The sequence below is a fragment of the Mycteria americana genome, chromosome Z, assembly GCF_035582795.1.
Source record: "Mycteria americana isolate JAX WOST 10 ecotype Jacksonville Zoo and Gardens chromosome Z, USCA_MyAme_1.0, whole genome shotgun sequence".
Lineage (NCBI taxonomy): Eukaryota > Metazoa > Chordata > Aves > Ciconiiformes > Ciconiidae > Mycteria > Mycteria americana.
The window spans coordinates 28,774,919-28,795,107 of NC_134396.1; the positions used below are offsets into that span (position 1 = coordinate 28,774,919).

The following is a 20,189-nucleotide window of genomic DNA, read 5'->3' on the forward strand; positions in this document are numbered from 1 at the left end:
CAAATTAAAGATGTGGAGCCCAGTCATTTCAATCCCTTTCAATATGAAACAAATCACTCACACTGGTCACGAAGACAGCTCCCTCTACACTCAAATTATTCACTTGAAGATAAGCTCCCATCAAACTCTTTAGGGGTTTAACTAATTTACTGCACAGATACGGCACGTCTGTTGTAATAACAGGTAGGATGTATTGGGGTCGACCATTTATCAGAATTAGACTTCTTTTTTCAATTCGCAGTGAATTATGCTGCCTACACTGCTCCTCTTTCTCAGAGCTTCCCATCCCCTTACGGCCCCTAATGTGGCAGGCAAACAAAATTGACAGTCTCATCTTGTCAACAAGGGGTGATTCTCCTGAGAAGCCATTTAACTTTGCAGAGGAAGCAATGTATTAATGTGCCTGTCCCAGGAATGTTAATCATCTTCAAGCTCCCTCTAACTTTGACATGAACGAAATCACCAAATTTGTTTACTAAATGAATCGTAATATGCTAATAAGAGAGCATGACATATATGGTAAAGCCAAACAGATGGTTTGTTTACTCCACTTTGCAACTTTATAAATGTTGTAACTCTGAAGATGTTAGTGAGAATTATTGGTTTGTTGGCAGTGGCAAACATGCCTTTTGCATACTTAATCCACAGTTAGAGTTAGAAAACAATTTGTCATCGCCGTGGAATGCATAAAAAATGTTAATGCCGACATGGCATTTGGGGAGGCAGGATAGCTGACTGTGTGAGCAAATACTGAGGTTAAACGTAGAACTGATATCTGATGGCAATGTTTGCTACCAAATAATTTTTAATGTAAAATCTGACAGGTTCAGGATTCTTGAAAGGCCCAATAATTCAGTACATACCTGTTGAGGTGTTTAGTGAGACGGTCCTTACGGTGTGAACAGAATTACACTTTCACAACAGCTGTGTGTGCTCAGAAGCATCGAGGTCATGTCGCACTCTTAATATATTACTATTGTTGTCCATTAAAGATCAAAAGATATTACAAACAAAAAGCACAACCACTGGCGTACTTGCCAAAGTTACTCAGAAACGATCAAAATTGTGTTGCAACACTTCAACCTCTCACTTTACTAGCTGCCTGGAAGCAAAACAGACTCATTACAAAATAGCCAGCACTCTTGTCTAATATCCGGACTCATTGAGAAAGTTTAGAATAAAAAGATTTATCTGACAGAATATTTCCTAAGTAAGTGAACTAACTCAGTGTAGCAATGTTACATGCACGAGAAGGTCATCATATGTACGACAAAGTCCTTCGATGGAAATTACAGGTGCTCAGCACCGTTGACCATCAGTCCAGCTGCCATAAGCTGTTTCTACAATCTACACATGCTCTACGGAAAAGTTTGTCCCTGTGCAGGCGATTCACACAAGGCCCCGCACAGCATGCATTAGGTCCTCACCTCCTGTGTGCTGAACTATTTCGCTGGTCCTTCACACAAGGTGTATTTCCCCTTAAGAAGTACTGAGGCAACATCCAGGTAGCATCTGTTGCCAAACTGCATGAATTAACATTTCTTTTCAAACCTAAATCATCTAAATATTACATGATCCACATTTTGTAATCAGAAGTTTTGATCCTTCATTTTCTTTTACTGTTACAACAGCCATGTAAAATGTGATAATTTTGCAAGATTTTATGCAAACAGTCCCTTCAGTTTAGCATCCCACTGATGAATTTTACTGAGTTTCAAGTTTCAGTAAATGCAAAAAAGATAAAACTCAGTCAGAACAGCTAGCTTCCCCCAGTTCTGCTTTGAAACCAGTATTTTTCTCCCAGATATTGATGCACAGCAACACGTTATCTCATGATTTGCTTAGAAGGTTCATGGACTCTTTACTGATTGCATTATAAGTTCAAATTCATAATAAACCCTCGGATCCAGGGATAGTTTTGTACAGTTTCAGGTTCCACAGCAAATATGTAAACCATTTCTTTTGGTCACGATGCAATGGTAATTCTCATTCCCGCTGCTTTGTTTTCTAAAAATGTTGGTTTTATTCATTTAATACCAGAGGAACTATAAAACCAAATACAATGTGGCACTTCAACAGGGTTCCTCTATTAGTAATTTTACATTACTAAGTAAGTACCCCTTTCAGGTCAACTGATAGCTGATTATCCTATAACCTCCCTTCACTGATGCCCCAACTCCTCAGTAATTTCAATCCTCTGAGATTCTTCCATACATACTATTGTCAGCAGTTATTAAATTCTCAACTTTTTACCCATCCACAAGAGACTGTGCAAAGATATCTAAGGGAAGTATGAGTTCAGCTTGCTGTCCAAGGATTATTTTGGAAGAAACATTAGCGGCCGTCCCAGCCTGGCGCTTATATCTCATTTGAAACATCTACTCATTCCTGACCAACAAAGAAAATTTCAATAAAGTACTTTTACTGGTTTAACAGCAGTGAGCTCCTGGGATTGTCAAAGTGCTCAGTCTTTTCCGAGGAGAGAAGGAATCAGCAGCTCAAATATAATTAACCTTCCATTCTCAATGCAAACTGCCACGCACAGGAGCTCTGCAGTCTATTAGTGAAGTTATAACGGCCAACAGGCAGAGGCAAAATTGGTCAAAAAGTTGGCTGCTGCTGTCATATTTTTAGAATTATGATTAATGACACTAATAATGTGGATGATTACTGATATGTGTATCTCCTGCAGTTTATCATATTGCACTGGCTGCCTACGTCCACAATAAACATGATGCTATCATTTACCTCTTTATTGAAGGCAATCCTTCTCTTGAAGGAGCACATTCTAATTACTTTGTAATGTTTTATGTCTTAAACATTTTGCAGCTCTGGACCTTGCCAACTGCTTCATGTCTACCATTGATTAATTACAGAATGTTTAATCAAAATTTAGAACCTAATGCAGTCATTTATGAGTGTGCTGCAGTGCCAAGATAGTTAGGCTGCCGTCCCAAGCTTGGAGAGTGCTGGGTTCAAAATTAAATCCCAGAAATGTGGAAGATGCCAAAGATTTTACCTTGAGTGATTTGAGTTTAAAATCTTACTTCAGTTGATGAATGACAGGCACCCACCCAAAATGAGAGGTCCTTCTTGTGCATGTATGTGTGCTTGCGTGTTCCTAATACATTTTTCTTCTTCTTTAAATGTCTTCATTTTTCCCTTTATGCCATTGTTGCTGCAGTTGCTTCTCAGCTCCTTTACAAGCCTTTCCTGCTGCTAGAGCTCTTGCAAACACCAGTCAAGAGAGTGTAGTTTTGAAGTGGTTAAACAAGTGAAAAATAATTTGCAGGGACAAATACATAAGTTTTTTTTTAATGTGGATTTTTATGGTACTGTCATACAACCATTCACCGTTGAAGTTAAGTGTTTTTTTAATACCATTACTGAACTGCTGAAATGGATGCTAATATAGCTTGGAGTGCTAATGTCAAATCCTGGTAATAAAAAAGACAGACTGCTGAATGAAATAATTTCAAGTAAAAAATAGAACAAAAGTGCTCTCACTCTCGCTCTCCACTTTTATTGAATTGGGACTGACTGAGCCAATTGCTTTAGAAGTCTGTAAAACACAATTACTAGTGAGCTGACTGACCCAGCAGTGCCCCTTCTGTGACAGAACAGACTAAAAAGGCTGCAGAATTAGTGCTGCTCCCCTATCTGGCTATCAGACCTGAGAGACGTCCAGCGCAGGTTCTGTTATCCTTCCTGCCAGGGCCTGCCTCCCTCCCCTCATGAAATCTTGATTCTCAGTCTTGCATAATGTATCATCTGTGTGCATCTTCTTCTTGAAACAAGGGCTCATTTACCTTTTCTGAGTGGGAATCCAAGTTCTCTTTCTACCCATTGTATTTTTAGATCTTTATCTACCAACGCAGCTATATATAGGTCTTTCTTTCAGTACATGCATCCACAGACACACACGCATATATACATGTTTGGGCTATTTTTATTTCCACATTTTGTGCATTAAACACAAAGTACAATGTAAGATTTATGGGCAGCAAAACTAACTATGTCCCGTTTGTATTTTCAGTTGTAAGTGGCTGAAGTGTAATTGCTTTTTTATTTTGGCATAACAAAGAAAAGGAGAGAGGGAGGGAGAGAGAGGGAGGAAGAGGGAGAGAAATGTATTGAACTGGAAGCGGGCAACACTTTTCCCTAGTTAATAAAATAAGCAATAAAGTTTGTAAAGCACTAGAATCAAAATCAGTAACATTGGTAATAACAACTTATAAAACTTATAATTTACAGCTTATGTTTCAGACTCATATAGTTTGACACGGACATACAGCTTAGGGCTTTTTTTTCCCTTTCTCTTCCAAAAAAAAAGCAAAACCAAAGTGACAGCAAAAAATATCTTCTTATTACAATCCCATTCTTTCTTTCTCTCCTCCCGCTCTCTGCCATACAAAACGAACCACTTCACATTTATACACAATGCCAACAAAGTCCTGCAATCCTTTCTTTTTTTATGACAGTGTACATTTTTGGCAAATCTAAAACTCTTTCATTTCTCTTCCAGGTCCATTTATATGAAGCTTGCAGGTGCCTCATGGCAAAAATGTTAAATTATTTCTTAGACAGATCTTTTTAAGTAATGCTTTTTAGGGCAAGCTTAAATGCGAAACGAGCTCTTAATTAAAAAAAAAACCCACAAAAAAACTTGCTTAGCACAAGGCAAACTGCTCATTTAAAAGATGTTGCTGGGAAGTAGGAAGCACTGCTAAAAGCCTTAGATTTTCTTTAGAAGTGGTGGGCTCAAAACTTCTGTCAGGAAATATCCAGTGTTTGCCATTAAAAGGTCAACATGGGAAGAGCCGTAAGTGGTGTCACACCTGACATAGTCCTGTGTTACCTCAGGTCCTGACAGACCATCCGAGGTATCGCTAGTGCCATTGGGAACGTTTTTATGTGTACCTGCTGGATGTGAATGAGTGGTTTCTACTGTAGTCCCTACAGCATACTATCATGAATACTGGTACATGGTGTGTGGCGCAGCTGGCCATCTTTCCTGAAGGGAGGCAAAGGACAGAAGACACAGAATACTGCAGGTCAGGATTAAGGGGCAGTGAAAAGCCATTGCACAGTGTCTTGCAGTGCACTTGCAGTGCCTATACAGCACACAGCCTCTCCTTGACACGGTCGAGTATTTAACTCTCACTGATAACTGCATCTCTTCCTTCAGGATCGCCCTTAGATAAGTAGTCAGTGGTCTGGTTATCTTTCCCCTTAACTGCTTCTAACTGCAGCAATTATAGGCTCTACTTTACAAAGTTGCTATTACTCCCCGTCGTATTTCCTAACCACTAGCAACTTGTATAACCATGAAAAGGTGTCCCAGATTTAGAGAAGTTGGGTTTTGGAATTCCTTTTCCCCAGGGCCCATACAGCAAAAGCCATTACAGCAAAAGGCTCCCTGTAATTCTTAAACAATCTATCTGGGTCCACTAGTCAAGAACTATCTTGTCAAAAAGCAATGGAATAAGAACTCAAATGAGCTTTGTTTTACTATACTGATACATAATTCTACTTCAAAAAAATACCCTGTGACCTCACAAACCCTAGGAATGACTGTATCTTTGGGATAAGGCCAACTGTGGACAATGTCTACTTCTGTCTAGATATACTGACAGGACTGGCACACTATCCTCCAAAACAGTGTTGTAGCTATTGGGAGTCATCTACGCCTGGTAATTTTTTCCCCTTCTGGGTTATTTTTTTTCTAGGTCATTTCTAGGAATTGCCTCGCCAGTTTTCTTACTTTCAGGTAAACTTAACTTTAGTTCAGATATGCCCCAGCACAGTCACTCAGTTCATGTTCTAATGAATGAAATGGCTCAAATCTAGGGGGAGGAGCATCATCATCATTAAAGGGAGAAGAAAATGGCCTCATCTACAAGTAATCTTTGGTTAGGCCATAAGATCTGATGTAAAGTTTGCCTCTTCAGATGACAGTTTCTCTTTTTGGACAAACAAGCACAAGCTGACAAATGCATATATCATGTATGTATATATGACGGCATTTACCTGCCTACTTAGTGTCTCTCCTTCATCAAGAGCTGTAACTCCAAAGGGCAGTAAACACACAGCTATTCCTGCCACAGATGTGTCTGCCTCCCCCTTTCATTATTTCTCCCTAGACTCCTCCACCTGAGAGTACTACATCTCTCAGGTTGCAGTGTCTTGTTCCATTTTCACGCATCCAGGCTTTTGGGAGTAGTGCCCTGCTGCTATCTTGTATCTGTAAAGTATGGCTTCTTCCACTGTAGCAGAAATCTTATAGTCTTCTGCTGCTAAGTTTAAAAGAACAGGTAGAGCCTTTCTCTGCAGGAACTGATGTAGGTAGATGTTTTGTTTACCCCACTTCCAAAAGACTCTAGGGAAGATAGGATGTCTCTGCATGTGGGGAACAGCTTTACCTTTACTCAGGTAAGTGGAAAATACTCAATTTTCTCCCACTCTCTGGAGAAGAGTTTTGGTTCTTCCAGTTATTTCCTAGGAACCTAGGGGCAACCAGGGTATTATGCATAAGCATTCATGTTCCCAGTCCCGTCTTCCCAAATAATCTCTTTCACCGAACATAAAACACACAGAATCTGCGCAGGAAACTTGGACAAAACAAATTAAACATTTACACTATTTGTCACAACACATACCAGGGGAAAATATTGCTCAATGCATGCTTTGCTTTTGGCTAGTATTTTCAATGGTTTACGTATGCTTACCACCTATCTTAATCCTGGTGTAGCAGTTTATTTAAATACACTTTTCAGTTCGCTGAAAATCCTTGACTTATTTTGCAAGATCACACAAAAATGAGTCTTCTTGCACTGTACAAGAAACTATAGTCTCACTCTCAAAGTGATACCATTTTGTGTACCAAAAGAGAACAAGATAATGAAGGCAGCAGCTTGTTTTAAAAAACAACCACCACCTCCAACTCAAACCCAAAACAAATGGATATGTGTAGTTGGAAAAGACCTCCCTCCACGCCAGAGCTGATCCTGCAATCTTTACTCACTTAAGTAGCCTCTTTAGGGCTTGTTTTAATTTATTTCTTTTCTTTTAAATAAAAAAAAATCTTATGAAGAAATTAGTTCTATGCATTCTAGTTTAATTCTGCTTGTCTTGTTCACATTGGTGAGTATGGAATATGACAGGTAATCTGTGTTCAACATGACTACTCAGGGAAGAAGTTAGCTCTGTGTTAGGGGTGGCATAAAATGCTTTTTTATGATCCAGGTTCTCTTGGGTAAGGAAGAGTTATGTGAACATTAGCAATGACACACATCTTAGTGACTCTGCAAGAGAAAACCTAATGGTTCATACAATTGTATTGGATATGCAGCTAGTCTCTTCATGAACTGCATCATGTCCAGAAAGAGTAGTATAGGTGTAAATATGTTTATATTTTAAAAAATGTATAGAAAAGCCCTTTTGTCTCTTGACAAATGGTTCATCAAACACCTAATGTCTTAAAACCTGATTTCCTTGTTCTTATTGGAAGAAATTCAAGCTGTATATGACAGTTAATTATATTAGGGGAAATACAGTAATAATTATCATGGACTGGTGTGAAATATCTTATTTCTTGGAGCTATCTGTTCCTAGAATTGAGTGCATTTATAGAAAATAATTCTCTAAAAAGTTATCTGTAGAAGATTCCAAGTATAGTAGGATGATGAAAAAATGGGTGCTGTTGTGTCAAGGAGGTGATAACAGGAGGCAGGTAGCAGCTTTCTCACATCTTCACCTCCCTTGATAATGTATGCAGTGGCTCATCATAGGTAACTGACGTTAATTTATTCAAGCACACCTGTACAGAGCTGGAAGTCAGGTAACCAGACAAAAAGTATGTCTCTGCTTTTTCAATACAGCTACCCAGAGGCCTATATCCACACAAATTTAGTTCTGGAGACATCAGCAAGTTTTCATAAACCACCTACAGATGTCTTGCTCTATACAAATCAAGGAGTTTACATGTTTAAATCTGGACTGATTTAACTAGCAATCAAGTGGCATGATCGCACTTGGTACCAATAGTTGCCTCATATTTATTTATAAGTCACCCTGAGCAGATATTTTGTTGTTTTTAAATTTATTCATGGGGCTCAATCACCTTTCCCATCTTGTGGAACACACACACACACACACACGCTCACTTTGTGAGAAAATTTAAAGACAAACCTGAGTAATTAATAGTTCTACTTTAATAGCAGAAAGACAAAGTGAAAAGTTCTTGCTTTGTTCCTCTGAACGGGTACACTGAGAATTAATTTCTTTTGCATACATTGAGAGAAAGGAAAACAAGGTAACGTTACTAACGCTTGTGTCCTAGCTTAAGAAACGCAGATTTTAATAGTGCCAGTACTGAGGTGAAATGGGGATTTAGGGTGCACTAAGGCTGACAGAGAAGATGGCTGTATTGCTCCTTAAGATCTGACAGTAGCTTCTCAACAAGATTTACTGAAGGTCCACCCACCTCCTGTTTCATCAGTGTTTCTGACCACAAAATTCTTGGCTCTTGAAGGTGAGAGCCAGAAATGAAGCCAACTGCTCTAAGCTTCACCTTCCAGACCTTCACCTCCGCATGCGCACTCCAACACAGACTCTTAGATGAAACTTTGGCATTGCTGTCCTCTTTGGACAAGAAATAACTGTTCCCTCCTCCCATCCTCATGGCTCAGCCACAGCTCAGGATCATTCCCTGAGCAGCTGTACCTCAGTGCTGGCTTCAAGAACAAATCATACCTATCTCTTTGTAAGGTAAAGCCAGTATCTGCTGGTGCAGGACTCACAGATGAGGCTGGGAACCCGATCCCTATAGGAATCTAACCACTGGGGTCATGGGCCCTTTCTCTTCACTCACAGGACAGACCTCCTCCGAGTCCAGAGATAATTCACTTTACAAGGACAATTCTTTACATTCAAGTGCACAGTTCTCACAGGCACTTACCTTCTTCCCTTCTCTCTCTTTTTCATCTAAAAATCTATTTGGCAAAGATGTCTTTCTGTTCAAAAGGAGGCTTATGACATTGCTTCTGACCACTGACATAATTTTTAATATGGTCTCTTTTCATATTTACTGTCCATTGCCTTCTTGCAACAAGATGTAACCTGAACATCTTGCCTTTAGAAGAAAGGATATCTGAAGTAAATACAGAAATAGAAATGGATGAAGACCTAATTCAGGGAGTGGCTGGTGAAGAATGGAAGAAAAAGTGGTTTTCACAAGTGTAGTGCTTCCAGGAAAAGAAAGACAGAAAGACTTCTCTGTCTGGGGGAAAGATCAAACATATAGGTACATATAAGTTTGCTTTGATGAGTGATGTTACTTATAGCTCAGAAGGTGATGAAAAAAGGCCCTTTTTAAAAAATCTAGGCTCAGTGGAGCTTGACTATTCAAAAGCAACACTGTCTAATTTGTAGAAGGGAAAACAGAATTACTGGGTCATTGACAGTAAGGGCTGGGACTCTCCTTTGCTTTCCTCTGCCCTGTGTTGACAAAACACGTGTGAGGTGGGACTCCTGAATCTTCTGGTTATCTTGACCCCAATTTACAAGGAATAACAGTGTTTAGTCAAAGATCTCAGACCATATTCCAACCTTTCTGGCAGAAGGATATTTATACAGGAGTTGACCTTGGCACAAATGATGTAGGAATGGTGAAGCGGGATTTAGTCAACCCTTAACACGAATTGCTACAGGATGTATTCCACAACAGCAGGTTGCAGCTGTGACATGGATAAAAAACCCTCCTTCAGTCAAAAGCTGAAGTTTGCTCCTGACATGATCTACTGCCTCTGGTAACCAGCAGTTTGTACCACAACCCCACCCTTGCAAAGCCCATTTTACAACAGCTACATCCACTGTCAACAGGTCGGGAGTTTTGTGTATGCACAGGACAGGGCGAATATAGTAAAACCTTTGATTAACTAGAACTGCATTGGAAAATGTCTTAAGCCATATCAGATGCCTCTAAAGGAAACAAAAAGGATCAGCCAACGTTATTTATCTCCACGTAAGCTTGCATTTTCTTTTAGGACATAACTAGAGTTTTAGACCTCTAACTAGTTATAATAGGATTAACAACATTATAAATACAATACTAGTAATATGATTAATAAAACGACTAAAAATAAAGATAATGAATTCACAAGACTCTACAAGCTATGGGATAGCTAGAACTCTGATTTCATTAAGAAGGTAGTACTGAAAAAAATATTTAATTTTAATTTTCAAAGCAAAGAAATTCTAAGCTTCTCTAGCTAGTCAAAGATTATGTGACTCACAAGACAAGCAAATCACACAGACTTTTTATAATGTGTTCAAAATGGAACACTAATACATGACAAATATTATCCAGGAATTATTATTGTGTGCTTTAGGTAGCTATTTCTTATTTCTTGTACAGCAATTAATAGCAAAATGCTTCTGAGCTTTTAAGTGAAATTGATTTAAGTGGCTGGAGGAAGTTCTCACTTTGCAATGCTATTAATTTAGTCATCCAGTTATCTTTGAGGTGCTGTCCATAATCTGAAGAGCTAGAAATGGTATACTTAGGTAATGACTCTCTCTAAAATAAATATATATATTCAAAAGGAATATCAGCAAAAAATAAAACCAAATTGAATTGAAAAATCTTTAGGGCAATTAAACAGTTTGAAAAAAAAAGGGAATATATTAATTTAACTTTTACTTCCTAACTTTATTTTTAAAAACCCTTCTTTTTTGAGGAAGTATTAGAAAATAATGTTAAAATGTTTACTTAAATCTTTCATCCACTTTCTTTTATATGCTGTACATATGCTTTCATTTCTGCACATTCCTAGGCATTGCATTTCTGGATAAGAATGGATAGCCCAGGGAAGTTTTGAAGATGTTTCTCACTCAAGTATCTGAAAGAATTATCAAGAACCATAAGAACCAAGAACAGTATTACTTGGTTCTTTCAAGGCATTTCCAGACAACTGTTGCAAACTAGGGGTGCTAATGAATTTACAAAAACATGAAGCCTGAATGGGCACACAAACTGTACCACACCTTTGAATTTTTTGAAGTGTATAACCACTCTTAAATCTTTGCAATTAAAATATATAATATGCCTACAAATTTCTTTTGTCCCAAGTGCACCACATAACTGAAACATATTCTGAATGTTACTAGTGGAATGATATAAAAAGAAGGTCTCGTGCCTTACACAACTAAAAATGATATGTAAATAATGATTTTATCTTTAAATATGCAGCCTGCATTTTAAGTTCCTGAATCAGATTTTTATTTTATGGCTTGCTTTCAATAAGCTTAATAGGAGTATCCTACATAGTTCACAAAATATTTTCAAAATGTGCCCTGTTTTAATGATCTTGTTTCAGAAATATTTTATGTATGTCATCACAGTCATCTCTTTCTTAGAACATGTAAATCTTTACTATGCTAACTTTATTATTAGCATGATCTATCAATGGATTCCTGCTGCAATTTAATACATTGCATAAAGTTCTAAATCCTGAAGCTAGTCACTTCTTACTTCACATGCTGAATGCAAAGCTGTTTGCTTAGTACATGACTGACTTTTCATAATTCACTTTAGGAAACAGACCAGCCAAGCCAAATTCTTGACTAACAAAACCTGTGCAATTTCAGGAACTGAAGGGGGTTGTACACATATAAACTTAGCATAGATTATGCCACTGATTCACATGATTCCCTTGTCAAACTCGAGACTCAGGATACCCCAGAAAGGGAGTCTTAATTTAGTTTTACCTGTTTCATGTCCAGTGGTTTTATCCTACTGAAATGCAAACTTTCTAGATTGTCCTTCTTATCTGTTTTGAACTTGTATTTTTGTGTGTGTTCCTATTTTTCTGTTTAATGGATTTCATAACTGGTAACAGAAGACATGAGATATTTGGGGACTGGACTCTCCATCAAAAGAGTGAATTTTGGCTCCTCAGTATCCTCAACACTAACTTGCTTTCATTTTATATGACATGATATATTCACTTTCAAACCACGTCAATTTCAATGAAAAAAAAAAAAAAAGAGGAGCTGTGTGTGAAATGTTTAGCTAGGTTTAATTTCCTTCCTGTGTCTGCTGAACTTTTACAACATAATGAAAAAATATGAAACACAAGTAAAGGAAAAGAGACAACCCAATCTCACCATCACTCCATGAACCAGAAAGATTTTGTTATGTGACAATATGATCATCATCACATGCGAGAGCTTTTATCCACAAGTATGAAATAACTGTGTTATCCTACCACCTTGACAAATTCCATTTATATTACATTTTCCTCAGGAATCAAAAAGAATAGTGTATAAAAAAAAAAAAAAAAACAACCTAAGAGTTTAAGGACCAGCTGCTTCTGTTTAAGCCCAACTGTTTCAGTATTGATGCAGCATAGCTAGGGCATGATGTCATCTGAAGGGCCAGCAGAATATAGCCTGGTTGATCTTAAAAATATGTAGGGGTCTAGCCTCTCCTCTCTGAGTGTGCATAATTCCCATCAGTGGGTAAGGGAGTTGCTCACATGCAGAAAAGAAGATAAAGTAGACTAAATGACCATAGTGGATAGAGAGGTGTATAAGTTCTACTAAAGAAAGAGACAACTATTTTCTTAATATTTACTTGTTCTTGCTACAACATAGCAGCTAGTTTTAAAAATTGAAGAGAAGAAAGAATAGTCTTCTAATGCTTCCTGTTTGCTTTTATATGACCCTATGGGGATGGAGATCATTCTTTTTTTCCAGTCCTTCCGTTCTCTCTCTCCATCCATTCATCCAACCGTTCATCCATCCCTTCCCCTCCTTCCTAGTTCTATGGTTTGATACACATGCATGGAGATATTTGTATTGTATATAATTTACTGTATTTTTAATAGAAGCTTTTCTTGTTTTAAAAGTTGCAGGGAGAAGAAAATAAATGTAATAAAAGCTGCAGCTTATAAACAGAAGTACAACACACATGTTCACAGGCACACAGAAAGAATAATGGCATTTATTATCTAGCCAGTCACTTAAGAGGATGGCACAATATATACTATTCTGAATGCCAAGCAACAATGAAAGTCTTAAAGTGATAAAACTCTCTCAATGTCATGGGAACACGATTGTCACTTGTCATTACTGTGCATCTCTCTATTTCTTCATATATCCTAAACTGCCTATTCTTACATAATTCAACACATTTAATAATGTAGAAAATCAATTAATATTTACTGACCTGTCTCTGCTTCTCCGTGATGGGAACGCAGCGTTACAGCCAGCCACTGTGCAGACATGCATCTCTTTTAAATGAACATTTCTGTAGTGAAGCTTCACACTGTAGGAACTCTTGAAACTTTTCTTGCACACATAGCAGATCTTGGGGTCTGGGCTGGAGCACATTTCACCTTCTGGGGAGAACTTCTGAGGGCTGCTGTAGTTGAATGTAGAAGCGAAACTTTCATGAAGGGCAGCCATACTGGCACTGCCTCCATTGTACAGTCCATATTGGCTCATGTAGAACATATCATATGTAGGGTCTGTATACTCTTCCTTCACCTTAATGACATCTTGATTGGAAGAGTCATTGTGGTTTTCATCTGGTCTGTCACTGTGCATCATAGATTTTTCACCAGGTTCGTGGAGGCGATCATCGCCTTCCATGGATTCCTCACACAATTTGGGCTCTGATGACTCTGACTCATTTTCATAGTCTCTCTCATGCTCCTGGTCTTCTGATGTCATGCTGTCTGCCCTTCTTATGTCTGGTCTGGAAATGCATCTGCTTCGGTCACTTTTGGAAAAGTCTTTCACAGACAAGCCTGGGCTCATTTCCTCCTGAGAATGGCAGTGATTGTCATGACCAATGTCATTCACCATCGTGCTGCTGTCATTCACCTCTTCGTCTTCATCATCAAACTCATCGGCAGTATCAATAACTTCCTTCTCAATTTTAACTGGCATGCTCGACTTCCTTGGTTTCTTCTTGGGGGCAAGGTCGGCATTAGGCTCTGGGGTGGGCATCAGCACTGAAGGTACCGATGACTCTGAAGGAGGAGGGGGATGTTGCTCCATGCCACTCACTGCTGGTATTATTGGACTGGTAGGGAGTGAGGTTGGAGGACTCACCATCTCTCCAGGAGTAAGTAAATTTCTGTAAAAAGGAGGAACAGGTTGGACAGTCTTTAAAGCTGGGAACACCAGCTGACTGGGAAGAGGGTTCTGTAGTACAGGATCTAGAGGGGGAGTGGTAAACCCCATCGGTGGACGGCCAGGGCTTGTTAAAGTTAGGTTGGATTTTGTACTTGCTATGACCGGAGTGGCAGCACCTGATGTAGCACGAATTAGATCTTTGTCGCGGTTATTCCTTAGCATAGGCATGTGGAGGCGGGGATTGGGGTTAGCACTGTGGCGATTGCGGCTTCTGAGAGAGCTGAAGACCATGTTGCAGCCCTCAATAGTGCACCGGTGCTTGATTTTCAGGTGAACGGCATTGTAGTGGATTTTAAGAGTACCTTTGTCATAGAAAGTTTTGCCACATGCATTGCAAAACACTCTTCCTTTCCTGGAGGCCGACCCCATTCTCCTCATTCTGTGAATGCGGAACGAGCTTTTAGTGTGTTCTGGTTTTGATAAATCATTGACAGGTGTAGGCGTCTGAACAGGAGAGACGCAGGCTGGCTCAGTTTTGGGCTCAACATTTGTGATGCTGGTCAAAGCATTCCTGCTGGATGTTTGCTCATTCTTGAAAGGCGTAGGGGAAACTTCAGATTCACTGCTTTCGTTATATTCATTTTGGGTCGTAAGGCTTGGTTCACGGAGCCTCATTGCTGGCTGTTCCAGCAGGAGGCCGTTTGGAGGCAGCCCCAGCAGCGGAGCAGAAACTGGATTTATGTACTGGAATGGAAGCAGGAATGCAAGGCTATTCGGGATGTTTTCAAAATGATGAATGCTGGAAGGGTTGCTATTCTCCAGGTGAGCAAGGAGACTTGGGCTCCTGGTGCGATTATTGCTTTCAATAAAAGTCCTTATATCTGAATCTGTCTTTGAAGATGGCACAGCCACAGCCTGCCCTTCTTTTTCTTGAATTGCCATCAGCTCCACGATGGATTTGGTTTCTCCAAATCTCAGGAACTGCTGAAGGGTAATGATCTCTTCTTCCCTGGACATGATGGCCCAGCGGTCCAGCACCTTGCCTGCAGCATCCTAGAGGCCATATCAAAGAAACAACAAAGACAAACACAAAGAAAAAACTTATTGATTCTGCATAATTATTGAATTCAGTAGAAGGTGCTCTGCTGCCTGAACATGAAACACTAAGCTCAAAAAACAACATGCAAACAGCGTTAATAGAACTCGACCAAAAAATGCAAACTTTCCAGCCATGCAAATATAGCAACCAGAGTCACAGTCAGAGCAGCAGATTGAGTTTAATAATGTCAGAGCAAACAAAATGTAGACTATGGGGCTCTGTGACCTAAAATGCTTTCAATACTTTTATTTTAACAACAGTCATCTATGTACAATGCTATTGTTCAGCATACATTAGCGTAAAACATGAACTGTTGCTGTGCACTGCATTGTAGAATATAGAAAATTGTACCTTAATCGCTATTAAATAGTGACACTATAAGAAAGAGCTAAATAAATGCATTTGATAGATTTGCTTCTTAAATACAAGCAGACATAAGACTGAAGTCACTCATGGGCCATCTCATTTTGATGCAAGGCAAAACGTCTTAAAAATAGCACATAATACTTGTAACTTACTCCTTTTTTTTTTCTTTTTTTTCCCATGACAACAATACTGAAAAACATATCCATTATAAACTTGCAACAAAAGGTAGAAATTGGGGCACTGGTTTTAAGCATAACTGGACTATTACTGGCAATTGATTGTAAGCTTGCAATCTTGGTATGGTTTAGACTTAAGAGATTACTTTTTTGCAGCCTTGTTATAAATGATAGTTAAAATATGTAAAAAGTAAGCATCTGATGGATGTAGATAGCATAAATGTGTAAAAATGTTGTCTCTTAACATTGCCTTCTGATAGCAAGGGAAAAATCCAGAGAGAATACACATCAGTAATCACTAGACTATCTGTTGTTAAATATACATTAAAAAGCATTTCACACTTTCATTTTTGCTAGTAAGCATGAGATTTGCCTGAAGGTAGGACTTAAAAATTCTGCAATGTAATGTCAGGCAATCCATTCCAGCATGTATTGATAAAAACACATTAAAATACTTATATAATGAATACATCATTTTATTGGCATCTTTCCTTTTGGGCAAATGCTGGGCATAACATCAGCACAGTAACTATAACCAACAAGCACTGTTGCAGGCTATCAAACCAGAATTTTTCCAATGCTTCCTCATGCATTAAACAGTTTGAAAGCCTTGCAAGATACTCCACTGTAGTGTCTCTAATCTTTTTAAATCTTGAATCTCAGCTTCAGAACCTTATCCAAACACTTTGGACTACACACTATTGCAAAAACTACTAGCTCTTGTTTGATTATGAAGCCTGCAAATACCTTTCTTTTTTTCCCAGGTCTTATTTATTTATTTATTTTATTATCTTCAGTCTTCAGAGAATTTATTCTTCTCTCCCTTCATATTTTCTAGAGTACTGGAAAATGCAATTTGCCCCAAATAGTGAAGCATATATTTATTTGATTACAGGCGGTTTTAATATTTCAGTTCTGATCTGTGTCACCTCTCTGGATACAAAGTTAATGATGAAGGTCAATGCCATGTATGTTTCAGTACCTTAGATGTGACTGTAAAATCTTTAGAAAGGCTCCACACATGACCATTCACAATCAAACCTTACAAGACTATGAAACCCTCAACAGCAATTAATGATGGAAAACCTTACCCAGCTGACCCAGATGGAAAGCCCCAGAAACCATCTCTATGCAGAAAATGTTCAGCATGTATTTACACAGTGATGAAGGAAACACCATGATGCAGATGCTGGCCATGGTTTGAAGCATTAGTCAGGAAATGTCCCCACCTTTGAACACCTTTAAGCACTGTGGACATCTCTGATTTCTATGCCCTCCCAGTTCTACCTGTCTGATGGAGCAGTATTTTACAGGCAGTCAGTGCTATCTAGTAGGAATCATCCAGAACATCAAAAAACCCCACCCAACAACAAAACCAAACCAAACCAAAATGGGGCAAAGGGAGAGAGAAAAAAACCACCAACACCACAAACAAACAATTAAAGGACAGGTTCATATTTTAAAGCTCTAAGATTGTATTTTTTTTCCCGTTCAGCTAACTTTCGTTACTCTCCTCATGAGTGTGACCTTCTTACAACCACTTCTCCCACAACTTCCAGCTAGCTATACCAGTTCTACATTTGAGTAATTCCTACCTGGAACTGCAAAACCAGACTCGGTTCAGATTTTGGTCTCCAGGCCTTCACTGTCACCTCTGACCCAGTCCATATGCACACATTTCTAATCCCAAGCCACAAGTATTCATTCCTTCTAACTGTAACTTGCATTGTTTGAAGATGGAAATAACATTGTGTAATTTACACTGCTTACATGTATTGAATTAGGATTCCTGTCTGCAGCCAGCTGCAGGCTGCTTTGTAATGTACTACTGGTAGTAATTTGTTTTGTTTTTGCTTTAATTTGTAAATCACTCACAGGCTTATGTAACAGATGGATGCTTTACAAAAACGGATATTTAAGTAAATAAAAATTAAATACAGCCAGCACAACAATAACTCATGAGAATGGTAGGTACAGATCCTGTAACAAACTCCCACATGTAAGCGGAAGGTGGTATCACACAGTCCCTCACCCGGCGGCAGCACACCCAGCCCTTTGCATGCACAGAACAGGCAGACATCATCTCAATGCGGGGTCTCCCAGTATGCTTTCGGGGAGTTATTCCACAGCTTAACTCAGAGAAGCCAGCGGCTGGCTACATGAGCTACCTCTCAATGAGACGCCACCAACCCTTTGTTTCCTTTAGTCTAAGGATTTGCAATGAGGAGGGCCAGATCTTCAGCGGCTGCTAAGTCCCACTGATCAGGGAAACTGGCAGTCAAGGGTGTCATTATCATGGGGTTACCCTCGCTGTCATAGAAATAGCAGGGAATCAGCTGCTCTTAAATGATCCTTTGAGCCTGTATTAAGCTATATCTTGTTAATTTTCGGCAAGAAGTTGTTTGGCTTTTCTCCCCCAGCAAAAGCAAAGAAAAATTGCACAGATGCCTATATTTCATAGAAAACACACTACTTACGGATACCGTGTAGCATATGCTTCAATATTTACATAGTGATGGCTTTCCATAAATCATTGTAAGTATGTATTATGCAAAACTAGATAAAGAGCGAATAGGAATGTCATTTTTTGATAAAACTTAAAATTAACAAAAAATCTAACCATTATCCCCTTTGAATTAAGCTATAACTAGCTAGGGATCTCTCTGTATATGGTAATACTTGATTAGAGGTTCAAGTCCTTTCTTACATGTAATCGATTTCTTGTTTCTTACAATCTCTCACGTTAAATTTTCTCCCCAAAGCCATTAAATCATATCCACATTTAAATATTTCATGACAAAAGGTTCCAATTTATATTACTTTTTTCAGCTCACAACTGATTAAGCCAAGCCTCCTGTGACAGTGTGTACAAGGAAGTCAGTGAGTATAGAGATACCACTGCACGCTTACAGCTCTCAGCCAGGCAGTAGACAAGTAAGCCCAACCCATACAGCATACAGTGATGCTGTTCCTTCTTTGCCCATACAGCCTTGTTTTCATTTTTATTTTATATGTGTGGGTAGCTCTCTACAATTTCAGATGGAGAAAATCTTTTAATCTCTAAATCATATTAAATCAACCTCCAAGGATACAAGACAGAACCTTGAATCTTTTTCCAACTCTAAACACACTTGACTCTATTATTTGTATAGATACGGACCCACATACACACATACTACATTAGATCTATAACGTAATGTCATGGTTAATCACCCTGAGCCTGCCTCCTCATTTTTGCTGACCGTATGTTAGGAAGAGATGTGTCAGGATATGTTAGGGTACATCTGGTCTTAAACTCCTGGGTCAGATAGAACAACTGATGGGTGTCAAGATGATTATGTTGGATGATACAAACAGGCCACAATAGAAGACGGACACAAAGATCACTCTAATTTTTAGGAGCTTAATTGGGGACGATTGTGAAGATGAGTCTTCATTTCCTGAGGGCCTTTAGGCTTTACAAATTTCAAGCTTTCGATTCAGCTTTAAAACCTCCCAATTTAAAACCACCTATTCAGAAAGTAAGGAGAGTCTACACAAACATACACTATAAACATACAGTGTAAACCTTGAACTTTTGTCATGAAATCAGCTGTTTTAAACTCTCACTTTGTGTGAGAAGCTCCATTGACTCCTGTGGCTGCATTACCTGCAGGTAATTTTACATGTCTACACTCACACAGACACATGTATGTTCATACACATAGACACCACAGACTTTTTGCAGTTCTATTTTTACCTTACTAATTAACTTCTTGGCATAGGTAAAATGTATATATACACTTGGCTGAATACATAGTGAGAGATGATTATACAAGTGTTGAGATTAATAGAAAGGTTGAAAAAAGTTAAAACTGCTTCTTAAACAAGCCTTATGTTCTGGGAAGCACTCAAGCATTATTTTCGGGCACTATTGTGATAACGTCTGAGAACCACTCAAAGTTATATAGGAAAACATGTTGCTAGCCTTCATATTTTAGCAAGTTTGCATATGCACCATAAACTGTCACTTTTGATGCATATCAGCTAAGTATCCATGTTACAAAATATTACACAGCTACATGTTTGATTAAATAATTAAGCAAGCCTAGTGTTTATCACAAATCTTTCTTCTATAAGCCCTGCTTAAAGATCTATATATTTTCTAGCTGATCTCAAAGAAACATTTTGAGTGCAGCTGTAACAGTTGAAAAGCAGACTGAAAGATATTCATTTGGTCATATTATAATTGCAGAGGATGGTTTTAATTAGGGTGTAGACAGAAAAAAAATCAACATTTGTTTCTAATAAAGAAAAGCCTACATAATTTCCATGATTTAGGGTTTGTTGTTTTTGTTTGGCTGAATTTCCCAGGAGCATCTCTTTGCTTCCCAATTAAATTTCAAGCTGTTACACTATGGATA

At 38.6% G+C, this 20,189-nt stretch overlaps 1 protein-coding gene across 10 annotated transcripts in view; it reads right to left on the minus strand.

Annotated features, from left to right (window-relative positions):
* The window catches only part of BNC2 (basonuclin zinc finger protein 2), a 353,515-nt gene that overhangs the window by 35,440 nt on the left and 297,886 nt on the right, over positions 1-20,189 (minus strand). For all 10 annotated transcript variants that reach the window (XM_075526344.1, XM_075526342.1, XM_075526343.1 and 7 more), the window contains one exon: positions 13,232-15,198. In XM_075526344.1, the coding sequence (XP_075382459.1) occupies positions 13,232-15,198 (1,967 nt within the window). The remainder of the gene's footprint in view (positions 1-13,231; positions 15,199-20,189) is intronic.